Source organism: Felis catus, chromosome A3 (genome assembly GCF_018350175.1).
Source record: "Felis catus isolate Fca126 chromosome A3, F.catus_Fca126_mat1.0, whole genome shotgun sequence".
Classification (NCBI taxonomy): Eukaryota; Metazoa; Chordata; class Mammalia; order Carnivora; family Felidae; genus Felis; species Felis catus.
The window spans coordinates 1766980-1784307 of NC_058370.1; the positions used below are offsets into that span (position 1 = coordinate 1766980).

General features: G+C 66.0%; 1 protein-coding gene across 2 annotated transcripts; it reads left to right on the forward strand.

The window, feature by feature from the left end:
• The first annotated feature begins 7774 nt into the window (after positions 1-7774).
• Positions 7775-12671, forward strand: HRH3 (histamine receptor H3). 2 transcript variants are annotated; one of them, XM_045053412.1, is made up of 4 exons: positions 7775-8301; positions 9366-9532; positions 10673-11589; positions 12223-12671. In XM_045053412.1, the coding sequence occupies exons 1-4, from the start codon at positions 8052-8054 to the stop codon at positions 12248-12250; spliced, it is 1362 nt and encodes a 453-aa protein (XP_044909347.1). In that variant the 5' UTR covers positions 7775-8051; the 3' UTR covers positions 12251-12671. The 2 variants fall into 2 exon arrangements, with proteins under 2 accessions (XP_044909347.1, XP_023106804.2); XM_023251036.2 differs by lacking the exon at positions 12223-12671 and having other exon boundaries at positions 10673-11593.
• Positions 12672-17328: the final 4657 nt, after the last annotated feature.

Below are 17328 nucleotides of genomic sequence, written 5' to 3' on the forward strand. Positions count from 1 at the left end.
CTCCCCACTAGCCCACTGCCACAAGCCCTGGGACTGCGCCCCGGGTCAGCGTGGCCTGTCCCCACCTCTGTCCAGGCTGACGACCCCCAAGTTCTGACATTTACAGGAAAGAGGGAGCTCTGGTCGGTCCGAAGGCCCCAGAGCAGTGGCGGCTGGGGAACCGCGGAGTATGCTCAGCCCAGGTCCCCAGGCCCAGGTGACCTGTGGCAGGGCTGGGTCACCCAACCAAATACTCTTGGGGGTGGCCGGGTCCCGTCCCCCACAAGCCGGATTCAGGTTCAGAGCCCTCCAGCCTCTCACCAGGCCCCGCGACAGCCCCCACGCAGCCTGACCCAGGGCCCTGGAGGAGACACAGCGGATGAGAGCAGAGGTCTCTGTTTTCTCCATGGAGCATCCAGGCTTTGCCCCTGGGGGGAAGCTGCACAGGTGAAACACGCCCCATTCTGGGGCGACTGGCGGCTCAGTCGGTTGAGCGTCTGACGTCGGCTCAGGTCATGATCTCACGGCTCGTGGGTTCGAGCCCCATGTCGGGTTCTGTGCTGACAGCTCGGAGCCTAGAGCCTGCTTCCGATTCTCTGTCTCCTTTTCTCTCTGCCCCTCCCCTGCTAGTGCTCTGTCTGTCTCTCTCAAAAATAAACATTAAAAAAATTAAAAAACAGGCCTCATTCACTCAGGGAGTACTCGTCAGCCAGCGGGGGGTGGGCACAACCAGAGAGAGAGCCTGGGTCTTGCAGAGGGAATTTCTGGAGGTACAGGTGCCTCTTTCCTCAGAGAAGGGCATTTGTTACCCCTCTGGCCCCTCAGCTGTCCCCGCCCCTCCCCCAGGCAGCTGTCCCCATGCCCCTCAGACCACACCTCTCCCAGGCTGCGCCTCTTCCTCCTCCGGGGAGCCCACCAGAGATTACCCTTCTTTTGTGTTTGATAACTCCACCCAGCCCCATCCTTGGGGGAAAGAACCCAAGGTGAGGACGTTTCAGACTCAAGTCAGGTGCCGACTCCCTCTCCACACTCACTGTGCTCTTGGCCGCCTCAGCCTCTGCCCTCGGCCTCTCGTTCCCCCCAGTGGAGACCAAGGCCCCGGAGGGGGTCTCTCCAGCAAGGACGAGGCGGGAGGGGCTGAAGTGGGGCGTGAGCTTTTCTGGGGCCCGCTGACCGGGCTGTGGGCCGGGCTGACCCAGCCTCCGAGCCTGCAGCACCGGCTCCCGGCGAGCAAGAAGTAGGCCAGGAAGGGCTGCGGGCTTCCTTCCCGCCGGCCGAGCCGGAGGCGGCCTCCAGAGCCGCCCTGCCCGGGCTCTTTGCGGTCTGCCGGGCCTGAGCCGCCCTCGCCCCTCACGCCACTGCACGCTCTTCTCCCCCTGTGCCCCGTGCTCGCAGCGGACGCTCGGGAAGAAGGCGGTCTCGCAGTCCCAGCTGCCCCCAGGGACCCCCACCCAGGGGCTTTGTCCCAGGGGCCTCCCACCGAGCTCCCGGGGCCCAGGCCCACCCCCAGGAGCATGCCCGGGCTCCCTGGGCCCTGCCGACGAAGGCCGTGCTGGGGGAAGGGCCAGGGGCCCCCCACGGGACCCCCCACCCCGTGGCGGGTGCGGGGGGCGACCTCGGCTTGCCGCCTACCACCCTTCCCCCTCCATCCTTCCTCTACCCTCCACAGGGGTGGGGTTCTAATGATGTCAGCCCACGCTGCCGCAAGCTCAGGCACGGCTGCCAGCCACCAGGATTAGGTCTGAGCCAGGCCAGTGGCACTAATTCTGGGTTTCTGTTGGCAGCCCCTCCTTCCTCCCGGGGAGTGAATGAGAGCACAGGAGGGCAGCCCAGCCGCAGGCAGCCATCTCAGGGACACATCCCCTGCTGGGAATGGTGAATACAGGGAAAAGACAGATGGCAAGAAGCTGCTGTTCTTTGAGCTCCTGGATACAGCCGTGTCTGAAACCTACCCCCTGGACCTTTCAGCCACAGGCCTCAATCAGTCCCCCCTCCCTTAGGGGTATTGAGTCGGTTTTGTCATTTGCAGCCACACGTCAGCAACTGTATCCCTGGTCCTCCCGTCCCCTCTCTCCTTCCTGCCACCTGGGCCCTGGGCCCAATTCAGCTCTGTCCCTAAAGGCAGGGAAATCAGACCCAGCTTTTATTCCAAATTGGTGGCGTCCAGAGCCATTCTGGTCACACCCGGACCCTGAACTCATCAGGACGCACCAGGAGCTGGCTCAGAATGTCACCAAGAGAAAAAAAAGAAAAAAAAAAAAAAAAAGACAAGGAACAAAAAAAGAAAACTCTGCATTCCCCGTATTCAAATGAGCTCCTGCAGAAAGAGAGAAAGCAAACAGCAGTGGTTCCTCTGAAGAAGTGTCACCGCGCTGGACCCAGAGGCCTGACGAGTGCTCTGGCAAATGTGCCGGGGCCGTCACCAGCAGGACAATCGCCCCGCAGCTGGGCCTGGGCAGTTCCACGCCTCCATTATTCCTCATTAGTGGGCACGTCCCACGCGGCAGGGCAGCGCGCTGCGGGAACAGCCGCGGGCACGCGGTTGGTTGAAGGAGAAAGGTTTTTCCAGCACAACGAGGGTGGCTAATGGCAGAGCCCGGTGACAGCGTAGGACGCAAGGGACAGCGGCCTGCTGGTCTGACACGGGCAACACCCAACTTTGTTTCTCCGGCGCGGAGCTCCTCTAACCCAGGACCCAGGAGGTGGGGGGCGGGCTGCCGCGGGGCCCGGCTTCTGATTCCAGAGCTGGGGCTGGGCCCTGGGGGCTTGTCGACGTCTGTTCCAGAACGTCCAACGGGCAGTTGAATCTCGGGCACCCCATTGGCCCCAGTCTGCCCCTCCTGCATGCTCCCTGCCCACCGGTGCCACACCCTCCTCCGAGCCACTTGAACCCAAAGCCTGAAGTCAGCCTTGACCTCTGCCTTTGTGTCACACGCCTCACGGGTCAGCTTCAAAAGACACCCAGAATCCGGCCAGGTCTTCCGCCCGCACTGCCATGCAGGGCGGGGCCACATCACCCTCACCGGGGGCACCTCCCCCGGCCCTGGGCCTCTGCCCTCCACCCCGCCAGACTCTGTGCACCGAAGAGGGGGGCCCGGCACAGCCCGGAGCCCTGCGGGGCCTCCCCCTCCAGGCAGCACGTCTGCCCTCTCCCACGCCGTCCCCTTGCTCTGTGCCCCAGCCACAGACACACGCTCCCACGTCCTGGTCCTCTGCTCCCGCAGTTCCCCCTCCAGACACCAACCGGGCTGCCCCCTCCCTCCTCAGTCCTCGGTGGGAGGGACAGCTGAGCCCCTCTGAGTGCTGCAGGTGCTGTCCCTGCACGTGGGCCCCCCCCCGGGGCTGCCCCAGCCTCTCTCCTGGGGGGACAATTGGAGGACAGGGATGGCGGGCGAGCCCCTTTGCTACGGCCGGTCTCGGGGCTCAGCTGGGGCTCAGCCGGGGCTCAGCCCCTCCCTCCTCCACGGTCCAGCCTACCCGGCCAGCCTCATCCCACCTCGATGTCACTCTGCAGGTCTCGGGGGCCTGCCTGGGAGGGTGACCCACACCCTCACCCCTGAGGGTCTGAGTCCCTGGTTGCTGTGCCTTCTCAGGCTGGGACAGCTGCCCTGTCCACGCACATGATAGTCACACGGGGGCCCCACGGTGCCAGGAGGGCCCTGCACTCCACACGTGTCCCCATGGCCGCTTTCGGTCCCAGCAGCCCCACCCCTCCTGCTGACGGAGCCCTGACTTCTCCTCCTGTCCAGGCCAAGGGGCTCGAAATGCCGGGGAGGCAGTCGAGGCTGAGTTCACCAGGCCCTTGCCCGTGTGTCCGGGTGCCAGTGTGCCTGTGGGAAGGGGCCTGCGACCCTGCAGAGCCCCGGGGGGTGGGGGTAAAATTCCTCCATGGGCCACGGCGTCCGGGCATTCGTTCTCCTCCCGCTGGGCATGCAGTGCCGCGTGCAGACCGGTTCGTTCCGCTGGGTCCCGTGGGGCGGCGCCCGTCCTCTCGGCCATTGCCCTGCTGTGGTGCCTTGGAAGGCTGTCCCCGTCTGCGTCCTGCTAAGCGACCCAGTCCAGGCTGGTGCGGCAGGCCGAGCAGGCAGCGGACTCCACGCTGATGGGCCCTGACAGGGCGCTGCCCGGCATGGGTTTCCCTGTCCTCGGGTCAGGCTTCCATGAGGCCCTGGGTCACGGTGATGCGCCCACACCCAAGCCCGTCTGTGAAGACCGGCCAGTGTGGAAGGGGCCCAACGTATCCAATTCGCCACCAGGTGGCGATTTGTTCTCCAGAAGAATGTGCCATTTTGGGGACTCGGCGCTGGTCTCTGTTGCCGGCGGGTCGGACGTTCAGAGGAGGCGGTAGCCAGGTCGTCCTGGGCAGGTGGGAGCCCGTGCTCCTGGCTCACGCGTGGCCCCTGGCGCGACCGCTCTGTGCCATCACGCCACTCCCAGGGAACACTGGGGCCCATAGTCACACGTCCATCCACACGGCCCCAGCCCAGAGTCCTTGTCCCCACCTCTGACCTGACCGGCCAGCCCCGCAGGCTTTGGACCCTGCCCCTGAACCCACGGATGTTGTCACCTGGGCCGTGTTCTGGCTCACGCGGCACCTGCCACCAGGGGCTGGGAGTCCCACCCACTGGGAAGACGTGCGCCTCGCCTCAGCTCCAGTTCAGCAGCAGACCCCTGTGCCCCACTCTCTTGAAAGGAGAGCTGAGTGGCACACACCATGGCTACCCCAGGCCTGTGCCCTGACACCGTCTGTCCCCTGCTTTGCTTCATTTCCTACAACCGTCGGACGGAGGCATTTACTCAGTCACCGCCTTATGCCGGCCTCCCTCCGTTAGGAGAATTGGCGCGATGCCTGATATGTAGTAGGTGCTCAGGAAAACCTTGTTGCATGGATGAATGAACGAATCGATCGATCCATCGGTGGGTGAATGATCTCCTCTGTGTGGGGTTTGCAGGAGATTCTGGCTGGAGTTTGTGTGAGTGGGGTGCTTGCTCTACGGCCCCTTTGTGAGACTGGACGTTTGGCACACCAAATGGAGAAACTGGGGCACGAGCCACTCTGCGAGGGTCTCGGTGAGCCAGAGTAGGGCCCTGCTCCTGTCCCCCAACCATCAACCCGACTGTCCCAGGGTCTTGGAGGGTCCATGCCATCCAGGGACCCGGATACTCACTTCTTGGGACAGAACCCCCCGGGCAAGATGTCCTGCGCACAGCCGTATGAGGACCTGCCTCATTCACCCCAAATTGCCTTCGCCCAGTTGGGCCCAGCCCAGCGGACATCAGGCTTCTGTCCAACCAAGGTCAAAACTGGCCTCAAGGGCCTTGATGTCAGAGCCGGGCCAAGAGTGTGGCTGTTAAGTGAGGGGCCTCTGGCCTCGTGTGACCTTGGGCAGGTGGCTTTCCCACTCTGCACAGGGACCTTCGGTCCTATCCACCTTTGAGGGCAAATGGGAGTTAATGAGGTCATGCATGTAAATGCCAGGAGGAGGTGCTCACCAGTCTTGGCCATGGTCACCCTCAAACTTGTGGGTCAGCCCTGGCCCTCCCTCTCCTGATAGCCTCAACTTACAGAGGCCATCTCCACCTCAGGAAAACACATGACTCCTTTGAGTCATATAGCTGGCCCCCCGGTGCCAGGGTCTAACTGAGCCCATGACCCCTCCAGCTGCTGTGGGGACAAAGACTGCCAGGGAAGGCTCCAGAATATTGAGAGCCACAAGGACAACCATGGCCAGCTTCACCGAGACTTCAGAGGGGCTGCCCTCTACACAGACTTCCCCTTGACTTGTCCCTCCATCCCGTACAGTAAGCAACACGTAGTCCTCATCCCAGGGGGGACACCGAGGCTGGAAAAGGGGCTCCCAGCTAGTGAGAGAGAGCCAAAGCCCCCCTCCAGTCCCCCATCAAACTCCATCTCCCAAGGCCAGGGGTGAAGGGCACCCACACAGCACCATCCGGCCAAGGCCAGCCTTGGGCGACGGGGAAAGAGCAGGGCCTGGGGGACCCACTCAGCAGGGAGCTGCTGGCAGACAGAGCGTGGGGCGCAGAGTCCCGACCCAGGACCAAAGGTGCGGGAGAACTTGGGGGATGGCAGTGATGGGGTCCAGCGGCTCTCTGCTCCTCCAGAAACTCTCTGCGTGGCTCGCCTCACCACCAACTAGCTGCCTGGCCCTGGCACAGCCCTGCCCGCCAGGCACACTGGGGTACGGTGAGGAGAAGCCGGGGAGCCTGCAAGAGGAACGGGGCTCGCTGGTGGAGGGGAGTATAGCCAGGTGCTCAGAGAGGGCTTCTGGGAGCACGAGCTGGAGCCCCGCACTCCTCCTCCAGCACGGGGCCGTGAGAGGCCGCGGAACAGTGGGCCCCTGGGGCGAAGGTCCGGGGTCTCCTGCTGCACAGCCAGCTCTGAGGAAGGGTTAGAGGGAGCCTAGCCTCCTCCACTTCCCAAAGTTTCTGAAGTATCTCTTGGGGCTAGGGCAAGAGACGGTCCCCGCGTGCTGAGGAAGCTACGGTAAGTATGGGAGCGCCTGTGTGTGCCGGCGGGACAGCAGCCCCTCCCCCCAGCCTCGCTGCCCCCACCCCCCACATGCAGACTCGCCCATTTCTGTCCTCCTGGAGGCTTCCGCAGATGCGCGCCGCTGGAGACAGAGCAGAGAGAGTCGCTGCTTTTCTCTCCCTCGGGCGCTGTTCCCTGGCTGTCTGCTGTCTGCTGTGTGTGTGTCTAACTGCCGTTCGTGGGTCCCCAGCCTGACGCTGGGTGGCTGTTTCCTTGGTCTGTGGGTGTCTGTGTGTCTGAGTGTGGGCGCATCTGTCTGTCTCGCTGTGTCTCCTGCCGAATCTGTCCTTGACCCTGTCTATCTGAGCATGTGTGTCTGGGGGGGAGGGGGTGCTCCTTCCCGCCGCCTCTCCTCCCACCGCCCCCCCCTGCAGGCGCTAACGCAGCCGCGGCAGCTGCTGCCTTGGCTGCGCCCTAAGCGCAGTGACCTCGCCTGTCCCTGCAGCGGTGACCGCCTCACTCTGCTGTCAGCAGGGGGAGGGGGCCATGGCCAGGCTCTGAACCTCTGGCCTCTCCCTGCTCAACCTGGGGCCCGCCGGAGACCGGGGGGGGGGGTGTGTGCTCCCTTCCCGGCTGGGCCCACTGGCCCCCCATCTTCCCTTATGTAACTCCACAACCGTCTGCGCCTTGCAGGTCACCCTAGACCCTGCGCTGGGCTCTGCCCAGAGTCCCACGCATATGGGGGCTGGAGCGGACCCCTGGTCGGGGCCCCTGCTCTCAGCGGCCCCTCCCCCTCCTTTCTCCTTGGGACGTTCCTTCCCCTGAGACCCGCTTGCCTGAAGCATGACAGGAGGAGGGGTCCCGCGGGGCAAGTTCCCCTGGGCGCAGGAGCAGGTGCACCCCTCCCTGCATTTCAGGTCCCCACAATCGTCCCGACTCCCGACGAGGGCCCGCCAGGGTCGCCGGGGTTGAGGGCGCGGGTTCAGGCCCGGCGGCGCAGGTACCGGCTCCTGTGCGCGCGGGCCGGCTGGCAGCAGGCGCGCCCCCCGCCCCGGCGCCCGCCTGCTCGGGCCGGGCTCTCCGCCAGCCGCCGAGCGCTCCTGGCTGGGGCTCCGGCGGCCCGGCGGGCACGCGGCGCTGTCCGTGGTGCTGCCGGCGCCGGGCGGGGCGGGGGCGGGGCGGGGGCGGGGCGCGGGCGGCAGCCAATGGCGGGGGCGCTGCGCGGGGCGCGGGGGGCGGCGGGCTGCGCGCGGGGCGCACTCGGCTGCGCGCTGCACTCGGGGCGCACCGGCGCTCTGGCGGCGGCTCGGGCTCCCGCTCCGCTCCGGGTCCGCCCGGGCTGCAGCGGTCGTGCCGCTGGCCCCGTTCGGCTCGGATTCCGGCGCGAGCCCCCTCGGCGCCGCCAGCCCCGGCCCCGTCCCGGGTCTCGGCGCCCGCGGACCATGCGCCGGGCACCCCCCGGGGAAGCCGGCCGGGCCGAGAGCCCGCAGACACCAGGCTCCCGGGCCGGGGCCCCTCCCGGCCGCCCGGCCGGCGGTCCGCGCCCTGCCCCGCGCCCCGGCGCCGCCTGAGCCGGCGGGTCATGGAGCGCACGCCGCCCGACGGGCCGCTGAACGCGTCGGGGGCGCTGGCGGGCGAGGCGGCGGCTGCGGGCGGGGCGCGCGGCTTCTCCGCCGCCTGGACCGCGGTGCTGGCCGCGCTCATGGCGCTGCTTATCGTGGCCACGGTGCTCGGCAACGCGCTGGTCATGCTCGCCTTCGTGGCCGACTCGAGCCTCCGCACCCAGAACAACTTCTTTCTGCTCAACCTCGCCATCTCCGACTTCCTCGTGGGTAAAGCCCCCAGCCCCCGCCCGAGCCCAGGAGTGTCCAGCCCGGCCCGGCCAGCAGGGATTGGAGCGTGGACCTAGGGCGCCTTTCTGTTCGGGCACACGGCCCCGCCAGGGAGCCCTGTTTGGGGAGGGGGCGTCCGGGACCCGGGGGGGGGGCGGGGGGCGCGGGCGAAGTTCCTTGCCTCCCCCACCCGGGACCGGGGCTGGGGGGTGGGGGGGAATGTTCCTCGGCAAGGGGCCCCGGCGGGCGGGCGGGCGCTTGGCCAGGCGCAAGGCGCAGCGGCCGCGAGTGCACCGCTGGCTCCTGCGCCGTAGCCAAACAAAGGCTGCTGGCGGACTCAGGACGTGCGGAGGGCGCTGGGAGAGGTTTGGGGGAGGGGACATGGAAGGGAGTTTTTAGAGCCGTGTTGGGGGAGGGGGGCGTGGGGGAAGCGGGGTGGGGGTGGGGGAGATGCTCGGAGGAGCGCGCTCTCACGTGTCCGTGCACTGCTGCCGGCTTGGGGGCGGGGCGCGCGGAGGGGGCCCGAGCGCCAGACACCTGTTGGGGCTGCTAAGTGCGTCTGCCAGACCCTGGGCCGTGGGAGCGGCTGGCGTGGTGGCAGCCAAATGCCCTTTGGGTCGGGAGAAAGGCGTTCTCTCTTTCTGAGCTGAGGAGGAAGGGCTGTCCAAAGGCTGGGTTAGGGGCTGGGGTCCAGCAGGTGGAAGAGGAGGGAGGAAATTTTCCTGCCTCCCTTTGGGGCCTGGGAGGACTGCACAGAAATGTGGACGTACCGAATCAAGGCTTGGGGGGGGGGTGTCTCATCGTGCCCGGAGGTCCCCACCCCTGGATCTTCCCTCCTACCTCCAAGTCCAGGGGACGCCAGTGGCAGGGGCTGAAGGCCAGTCGCAGGGTAGAGGGTGTGCCTGAGAGACAGGGCGGAGGCGAGGGCAAGGTCAGGGTTGCCGGTCCCAGGAAAGCGGCCGTTGCGCCACCCCCAGGTCCTGCCTGTCTCTCCACTGTGGTGGGTTTGACCCCAGGCCCCTGTCCAGCCGTGGCCCACCATGGCCCTGCTCTCTCTCCTCCAGGGGCCTTCTGCATCCCACTCTATGTGCCCTATGTGCTGACTGGCCGCTGGCCCTTTAGCCGTGGTCTTTGCAAGCTGTGGCTGGTGGTGGACTACCTACTCTGCACCTCGTCCGTCTTCAACATCGTGCTCATCAGCTATGACCGCTTCCTGTCAGTCACCCGCGCTGTGAGTCTGGGAAGCCGGTGCCCCGTGTTCGCTCCTGGGAGGGGGGTGGTCAGGAAGTGGCCACAGCAGAGGATGGCCACTTCCAAGTTGTGGGCGGTACCGGGTGGGCTTGGTCTCTGCTGGCCTCACCCCGGACATACTGGGTACTCTATGGCCAGCCGCCCACTCAGTAGCCATTTGCTTGCTGCCAGTAGGATGGGTCCTGGGACAGGCAGGCGGCACGTCTGGACCCGGCATCGGGTGTTCCTGAAGGAACGGGGGCGATTCAGCCTCCGCCCTGGAGCAGGTCCAAAGTCTGGAGGGCCGAGGGAGGATCTGGGCCAGAGGTTGTCGGTGGTACCCTCCCCACCGTGCGCTCGTGTGTGTGTGTGTGTGTGTGTGTGTGTGTGTATATGTGCGCACAAGCGTGCATGCATGTGTGCACGAGTGTGCCCCCGGAAGTCAGTCATCAGCTTCTGGCTCCACGAGCTTTTCCTGGTGTGAGTAGTCACTGTGAGCCAGGGACGCTGGGCGGCCTGGGCTTCCTGCATCAGGGCCAGGCGGGCACAGGGGCAGCAGCCGGAGTCCCGGTTGGCCCTCTTCTTTGAGATGACTCTGCCAGTCACTCTGAGCGCCCTCTGCTGGGGGCCCCACGTGTCCCCGCCTGGAGAGGCCACGAGACAGTGCAGAGCAGGGGCTCAGGGTCCCCTTGAGCCAATCCACCTGTGGCCTCCGCCTCTCTCCCTGAGCCACCAGGGAAGGGAGGACAACTTCCACCGTGAAGATTGCACGAGACACCCAGCAGGTGCCGGGGCCACGGAGCCCGGCACGGGGGGGCGCTCGGTGGGCAGGGGAGGGAGACAGGACCTCCCCCACCCCCCGGGTGCCCACGGCCAGCAGGGGTGGCACACAAGCAGCCTGGCACGAAGTTAGCGTTTGGGGCCGATCTGAGGGAGGTTGCATGACCGCGGGAGAGTGTGCTGGGGCCTCAGCCGGCCAGACCCACGTGGGGAGCGGGGGAGGGGAGGGAGGCCACGCGCAGAGGCCCAGAGGCTGCGGCGGTGGGGGGGGGGGGCGCGGCGCGGGGTGTCGGGGGAGCTCCCAGCCCCCTGTTGCTGCTGCCCGGGCCCCTTCCCTCCTGAGCCAGCGTGTCCCGGGCAGGTCTCCTACCGGGCCCAGCAGGGCGACACGCGGCGGGCGGTGCAGAAGATGGTGATGGTGTGGGTGCTGGCCTTCCTCCTGTACGGGCCGGCCATCCTGAGCTGGGAGTACCTGTCCGGCGGCAGCTCCATCCCGGAGGGCCACTGCTACGCCGAGTTCTTCCACAACTGGTACTTCCTCATCACGGCCTCCACACTCGAGTTCTTCACGCCCTTCCTCAGCGTCACCTTCTTCAACCTCAGCATCTACCTGAACATCCAGAGGCGCACCCGCGTCCGGCTGGACGGGGCGCGGGACCCCGAGCCCCCGCCCGAGGCCCAGCCCTCCCCGCCGCCCGCCGCGCCCGGCTGCTGGGGCTGCTGGCAGAAGGGGCGCGGGGAGGCCGTGCCGCTGCACAGGTACGGGGTCGGGGTGGGCGAGGCGGCCCCGGGCGCCGAGGCGGGGGAGGCGGCCCCCGGGGGCGGCAGCGGTGGGGGCGCCGCGGCCTCGCCCACCTCCAGCTCCGGCAGCTCCTCGCGGGGCACCGAGCGGCCTCGCTCGCTCAAGCGGGGCTCCAAGCCCTCGGCGTCCTCCGCGTCGCTGGAGAAGCGCATGAAGATGGCGTCCCAGAGCATCACCCAGCGCTTCCGGCTGTCCCGGGACAAGAAGGTGGCCAAGTCGCTGGCCGTCATCGTGAGCATCTTCGGGCTCTGCTGGGCCCCGTACACACTCTTGATGATCATCCGGGCCGCCTGCCACGGCCACTGCGTCCCTGACTACTGGTACGAGACGTCCTTCTGGCTGCTGTGGGCCAACTCGGCCGTCAACCCCGTCCTGTACCCGCTGTGCCACTACAGTTTCCGCCGAGCCTTCACCAAGCTGCTCTGCCCCCAGAAGCTCAAGATCCAGCCGCACAGCTCCCTGGAGCACTGCTGGAAGTGAGCCGGCCCTTGGCGGGCACCCGGGGTGCCAGGGGGTGGGGGGAGGGGGGGCCTCCCACCGCCGCCCCCGCCAGGCTCCGGTTTCCTGGGCAGCCGGCCACACCGCCCCCGACCTGGCCGCCCCCGGGCGTGAGCCACGCCTCGTCTCCAGCCCGCCCTAAATGCCACGGCAGAATCTCTCAGACCGTCCGCCTGCCGCGGGGGCAGCTCGCTGGGCCGGCCAGAGCGGCCCCTGCTGCCTGAACCGGAGCCTGGTCGCCCACCCCGCCGCTCAAACCCTAGCTTCACCCCGGGAGGAACAATCCCAGCCACGCCGCCCGCGCCCCACAGACGGTCCGGTGGCCGGTGGCGTCCACCCTTTTGCACAAGTGCTGCTTGGTGTCCTTCCCAAAGCGAGTGATCGGCGTGCGCTCCGGGCCTCGTGAGCAGTCTGCCGCTGCACGTGCACACACCTGCGCACACCTGCACACGCCCCGCCCTCCCCACAAGCCAGGGCCATGGGCTCTGCTGCTGTCTGTCCCCTGCTTGAGCCCAGGCCCCGGCCCCCTCCAAGTCCCTACGCCCCCAAAGTGCCAAGTGCCCCCCAGGAACCCGCAGCCGTCCTCTGCCCTTCCGTTCTGGGTGTTTCAGGAAGACGAAGAAGAAAACACGTCCGTGAACTCCATGTTCCTTGGCTGTTTAATCAAGAGAGACAAAATTGCTGAGGAGCTCAGGGCTGGATTGGCAGGTGTGGGCTCCCACGCCCTCCTTCCTCGCGCTGCTGCTTCCGGCTGAGCTGCGCCAGCTGCTTCTGCCCACCCCGCCCCCGGGCTCGGGGTGCTGGGCCCTGCCTGGCGGCTCCGAGCGCGGCCGGGGCCCCGGACGCCTGCTCGTCGGGAAGGCCGCCTCTCTTGCTTCATCCGCTCCGGCCGGGGGGTGGGAGGGGGCCCCCGGGGCTCGCAGGGGCAGCCCCAGGACACCGGGGCCGTCGGCCACGTCCCGGGCACCCCGTCGGCGCTGTGCATGCCCCGCTCCCCGCCTGCCCGCTGCCCTGCAGACTTCGAGGTCCACAGTAAAGTGTATTTTTTTATTGGTGCTGATTCCTGAGGCCTTCCTGGGGGTGGGCCGAGCTCCCGTACTTTGGTCGGGACCCCAGGGAGACACAAGGCCACTCGGCAGGGGATGAGGGGCAGGGGGGAGATAAGGCTGGTCTGGCCTGTCCTACAGGTCCGATCCCGATCAGAGACACCGTGCCCCCAGCCACGCACCCCTGTTCGGGAAGGCGGCATGGAGCGGGGAGGGCCTCACTCCAGCCTCAAGAATATGACCCACAGCCCCGCCCCCTGTGCCACCTGCCCACCACCCAGGACCGGAGTTCTCCTGTGTCACAGGATCTTCCACCTGGGGAGCTGCCAGGGGACCAGCTGAACTCCAGGGGTGGAGGGGAAGGGATGGGCCTGAGGAGGGGAGCCACCTTGGATAGAAGAGGGCCCCCGGGCAAAGGCGTGGAGGCGGGACTGAGGGTGGCAGATGGGGACGGGGAGAAGAAGAGGGTGGTGCTGGGTGAGCCTGGGTCCGATGAACAATCAGTCCCTGCATGCTCCACGGAGGGGGCAGACCTTGTTCCCGCCCCAGGGGCTCAGAGTCCCCTGGGAAAGGGGGCGAGGCCAGCACAGCTTAGGGGAGATACAAACTTGGGCGGTCGGAAGCCACCTCCTCCAGGAAGCCTGCCTTCCTTTCCAGCCACTGGAGCGCTCCCTCCCCTGACCTCGTGCTCTCTCCCCACCACGTGGGTTCTACTTGCACAGCACTTCTGACCCCTTCCTTCCTTCCCCACTGCAGGCACAGCCTGTCTCTTACGGCCACATGCCGCCGGGCCCTGGGCACCGGTCAGCAAGCTCTGATTCTCTCCACTGCAGAGCGAGGTTTTTCATAGCAACATTTCAAAGCCTTCCTCCCCCAGACACCTCTCACCCCGCAGCTATACCTGCACCTTCATTTCCCAAATGCCCCAGAAAACTTTCCCAGAGCCCTAAGCTGGCGCCCCTTTCCTCCACACTCTCAAGAGACCCCCTCTGGCCCAGGCAGGATGCTCTTCTTTCGCCCCCTCCTTGGTGCCAGAGGGAGGGCCGAGCCTGGGGGCTGGGCGCTGTCTTGAGCAGAGGTCGGAGCCGGGGGGGCGGGGGTGCTGCAGGGGGAGTGGTGGCAGAGACGGTGGGCGCCACCCTCTGCGGGGCCCGGAGCTCAGGGAAGCCCTCGTGCTCTGGGGGCCCCCGTACACTGCCGGCCAAGTGGCCTCCCTGCTGGCCCCGCGGGACCTGCCTGCCAACCCCCCACGGCGGGGGTCTGTCCCTGCAGCCCAGAGCTGTCCGGGGAAAGACAAAGCACCTGTCCTCTGCAGCGGTGGGCGCCTCCGTGCCAGCAGCACAGCACAGCCCTCGCTGCCCCTCCGCCCAGCCCTGCTAAATGGCTACAAATTGGAGGATAAAAGCGCAGGCTTTCAAGCAATTTTGTCTTCAATCTCTGGAAACTGCTGCTCCCCGAGCTCCTGCGTGAGGCTGGAGGAGGAGAGAAGAAAGACACCGACTTTATTGGGCCTGAGTCCTGCGGCAAACAAACACGCCAAGGGGGCCTTTCTCCTTGGAAGCAGGCGCACCGGGAGGGGACACAAAGCCGGCGGGCCCGGGGCGGGAGCGGCAGCCTCTGCAGGGGCTCGCCCATGCCAGCAGCTGTTGTTCATTGAGTACCTACTGTGTGCCAGGCACCGTAAGGGGTGCTGGTCGGCTGGGAGGTGGACAGCCAACTAATGGCCATTTCCACGGGGACTGAGGACTGCAGGGGACATCAACAGGGCAGGGGCTGGAGAGGAGGGGCCGCCAGCTCACTAGCCAGGGGCTGGGAGCCTGTGTGAAGGGTGGCGGTTCACGCGCTCACAACATTGACTGACCCCGGTGGCGGGGCGCTCCAAGACGCCGCAGGGACCAAGCCTGGGGCCCGAAAGAAGGGCGTGCAGGCAAAGGGGTGCCCCTGGGAACAGGTTCCAGGCACCGTCCCTCCCAGGCTGGTGTGGACCCTATGTTTTCAGGGTGCCATGCGGGCACCCCCCACCTTTCTACAAAAGGGCAAGTTACCCGGTGTTTCCTCTGGGGAGCCGGGGCCACGGCAGGGACGGCTGGGGCCCCTCCGGCTCTGGAGCCCTGCCGTTTGGGGGAGCCACGTGGCCGTCTGTCCTCCGCCCCCACCCATCCTCACACCCACGGCTGGGCTTGTGGGTGCAAAGAACCTTTTCTAGCAACACTTGCTGGAGCCCCTCGTCCTCACAGCCAGCCCACGAGGGGTGCTCACATTCTCCACTCTGCAGATGTGGGAGCCAGGGCTCTGGGTTCTGGGAGACTCACCCCACATCACAAACCCAGTACACATCGGGGCCCAGGACTCCACCCTCCCATTCCACTGGGGTCTCCCCTGTGCTCCCCTGAGCACCCGGGGCCTCCGTGTTGTCCAGGAGGGGGCTCCGGGGAGCCTTGGAACCGGAGCTCAGCGCTGTTGATCTTAACACAAGCACGTGTTGAGTACCGGCTGTTTGTGCTCTGTTGTGTTGTGCACAAGGAGCCGGGAAAAGTCACCCCTCCTGAGCCAGCAAGTAGAGGAGAGAAGGGGGAAGAGGCAAGGTGGGCTATGGAGTGGGAAGCCCCAATATCCAATGCCCAGGTCAGGCAGGGAGTGTGTTTGGAGAGGAAACTGAGGCCTGGAAGAGGGGACTGCCCCACCCGCCCAGCGGGTCTGTGGGGAGGCTGCGACTGAAGCCAGGCATCCTAAGGGAACATCTAGCCCTTTCTCCTTCCTGTCCCAGTAAGTCTCAGGGGCCAGGCAGGGGCTCCTGGGCCTCCGTTTCTTCCTCCACAGAATGCGGTCCTGGCTCGGCAGGGTGATGCGGGGGCAGGGATCCCTGAGGCTCTCTCCTGGGCCCCCAGGGGCCAGGGGGCGCTGGCTCTGCCCGCCCATCATTACAGAAATGGCCCCATCGTCCCTGCTGTCTGCCCTGTACCCAGCGGGTAGCTCTGTGCTGACCTGTGCCTCCCGCCTGGCAGCAGGCAGGCTGGCTGGAGGGGCTCCAGGAGTCCCCTCTGCACTGGCACCTAGAGGGCTCACCTCTGCCCTTGCTTTCCTTCCTTTCTGTGGAAATGAGGGTGGGATCTGGGCGTGGCTGGACGGGCAGGTGGTCTGGGCTGTGCCACCTTCCAGCCTCGGCCCCTGCAGATCTAACAGCGTCCTCACAGGGGCTGCAGGTGGCAAAGGACACCTTGTGCCTGATACTTGGGGGACCGGGCCCGGCCCTCCAGTCCTCAGGGCACATCCGGTGACGGTGACCCACACTGGCGGGGGCCATCCGGGAGCTGGGGATCCTACAGGAGGGGTCGGGGTCAGGGCTCAGGGTCAAGCCCCACAGGAAGAAGGCAGGGACTCGGGTCCAGCAGGTCAGGACCAGGGAAGGGGCGAGGAAGCATGGCCGTGGAACCTGGCACAGGGAATGTTCCCCGGGCAGGAACAGCTCCCGGTGTCTAACACTCACTGAGCCCCAGGCCCCATCGTGAACCCGCTTCCCATCTATACTCATCTGGTCGTCAGACAGATGAGGTGCTTCTGTTCCGTTTGACAGGTGAGGACACTGAGGCACAGAGGTTGAATAATGACCTGCTCAAGGTCCCACAGCTAATGAGTGGCTGAATTGGTGCTGGTTCCTCCCGCGACCACTTTCCCAGCACCCCAGCCCCCAGGGGCCACCTTCTCCGGCTGGTCCCGAGCCCGACGGCCCGGGCACCTGGAGCCCCTCGGAAATGCACACAGGCGTCTGGCCCCCTGCCCCTTCTTTGGGGAACCACTCCCCCTTCACTCCAGCGGGTCCCGGGGGCCGGCCCCACCCACAGGCTTCAGGACCGGTGCGGGTCCCAGGCGTGGCTGGTCAGAATCCCCGTGACAGGTTGGGGTAGCGCACACCCCAGGCCCAGCCGGAGAGCAGCAGTGCTTGGGACCTTGGCTGGGACTCTGGGAAGCCCGCGTCGCCCTGCAGCTGGTGGCCCCCAGCGCTGCCCTCACCGAGGCTGCCCCCTGGCGGGAGCACAGCTCTGTGGCCAAGGCAGAGGAAGGCCTGTCAAACCCTGGGAAGAGGCAGCTTCCTGGTGCCATTGTCCAAGCGCCTGGATCCAGCCCTGCCTAAAGCTAGCGTCTGGATCTTTCTGTTTCATGAGTCACCAAACCCTTTTCTTCCTATGGCTGACACAAGACGGGGTTTGGCAGTGTGAGGTGCCGAAAATGTCCTATCCAGCAATACTTGGCCTGGGCTGGCATCCCTCTGTCTCGGGGGGCAACAGAGCCTTCCTGCCCATGGGAGGTCTGTGTCTTTGATTAAGAAAAAAACGGGGAAGTGAATCGGCTATTTAATAAAATAATAATTAGCTGTTTGTAATGGTCATGGGTAGGAAAGCAATCTTTTCTTTTTTTTTATTTTTGGGGACAGAGAGAGAGAGAGAGCGTGCACAAGTAGAAAGAAGGGCAGACAGAGAGTGAGAATCCCAAGCCCTGACTTGGGGCTCAATCCCATGACCCTGGGATCATGACCCGAGCTGAAATCAAGAGTCTGATGCTCAACCGACCACCCGAGCCACCCAGGCAGGCGCTCCAGAAAGCAATCTTTTAACGCATTAGACTCTGAGGGTAGAAAAGTCAGGAGGCTGAGGCCACATGCCTGTGACATCT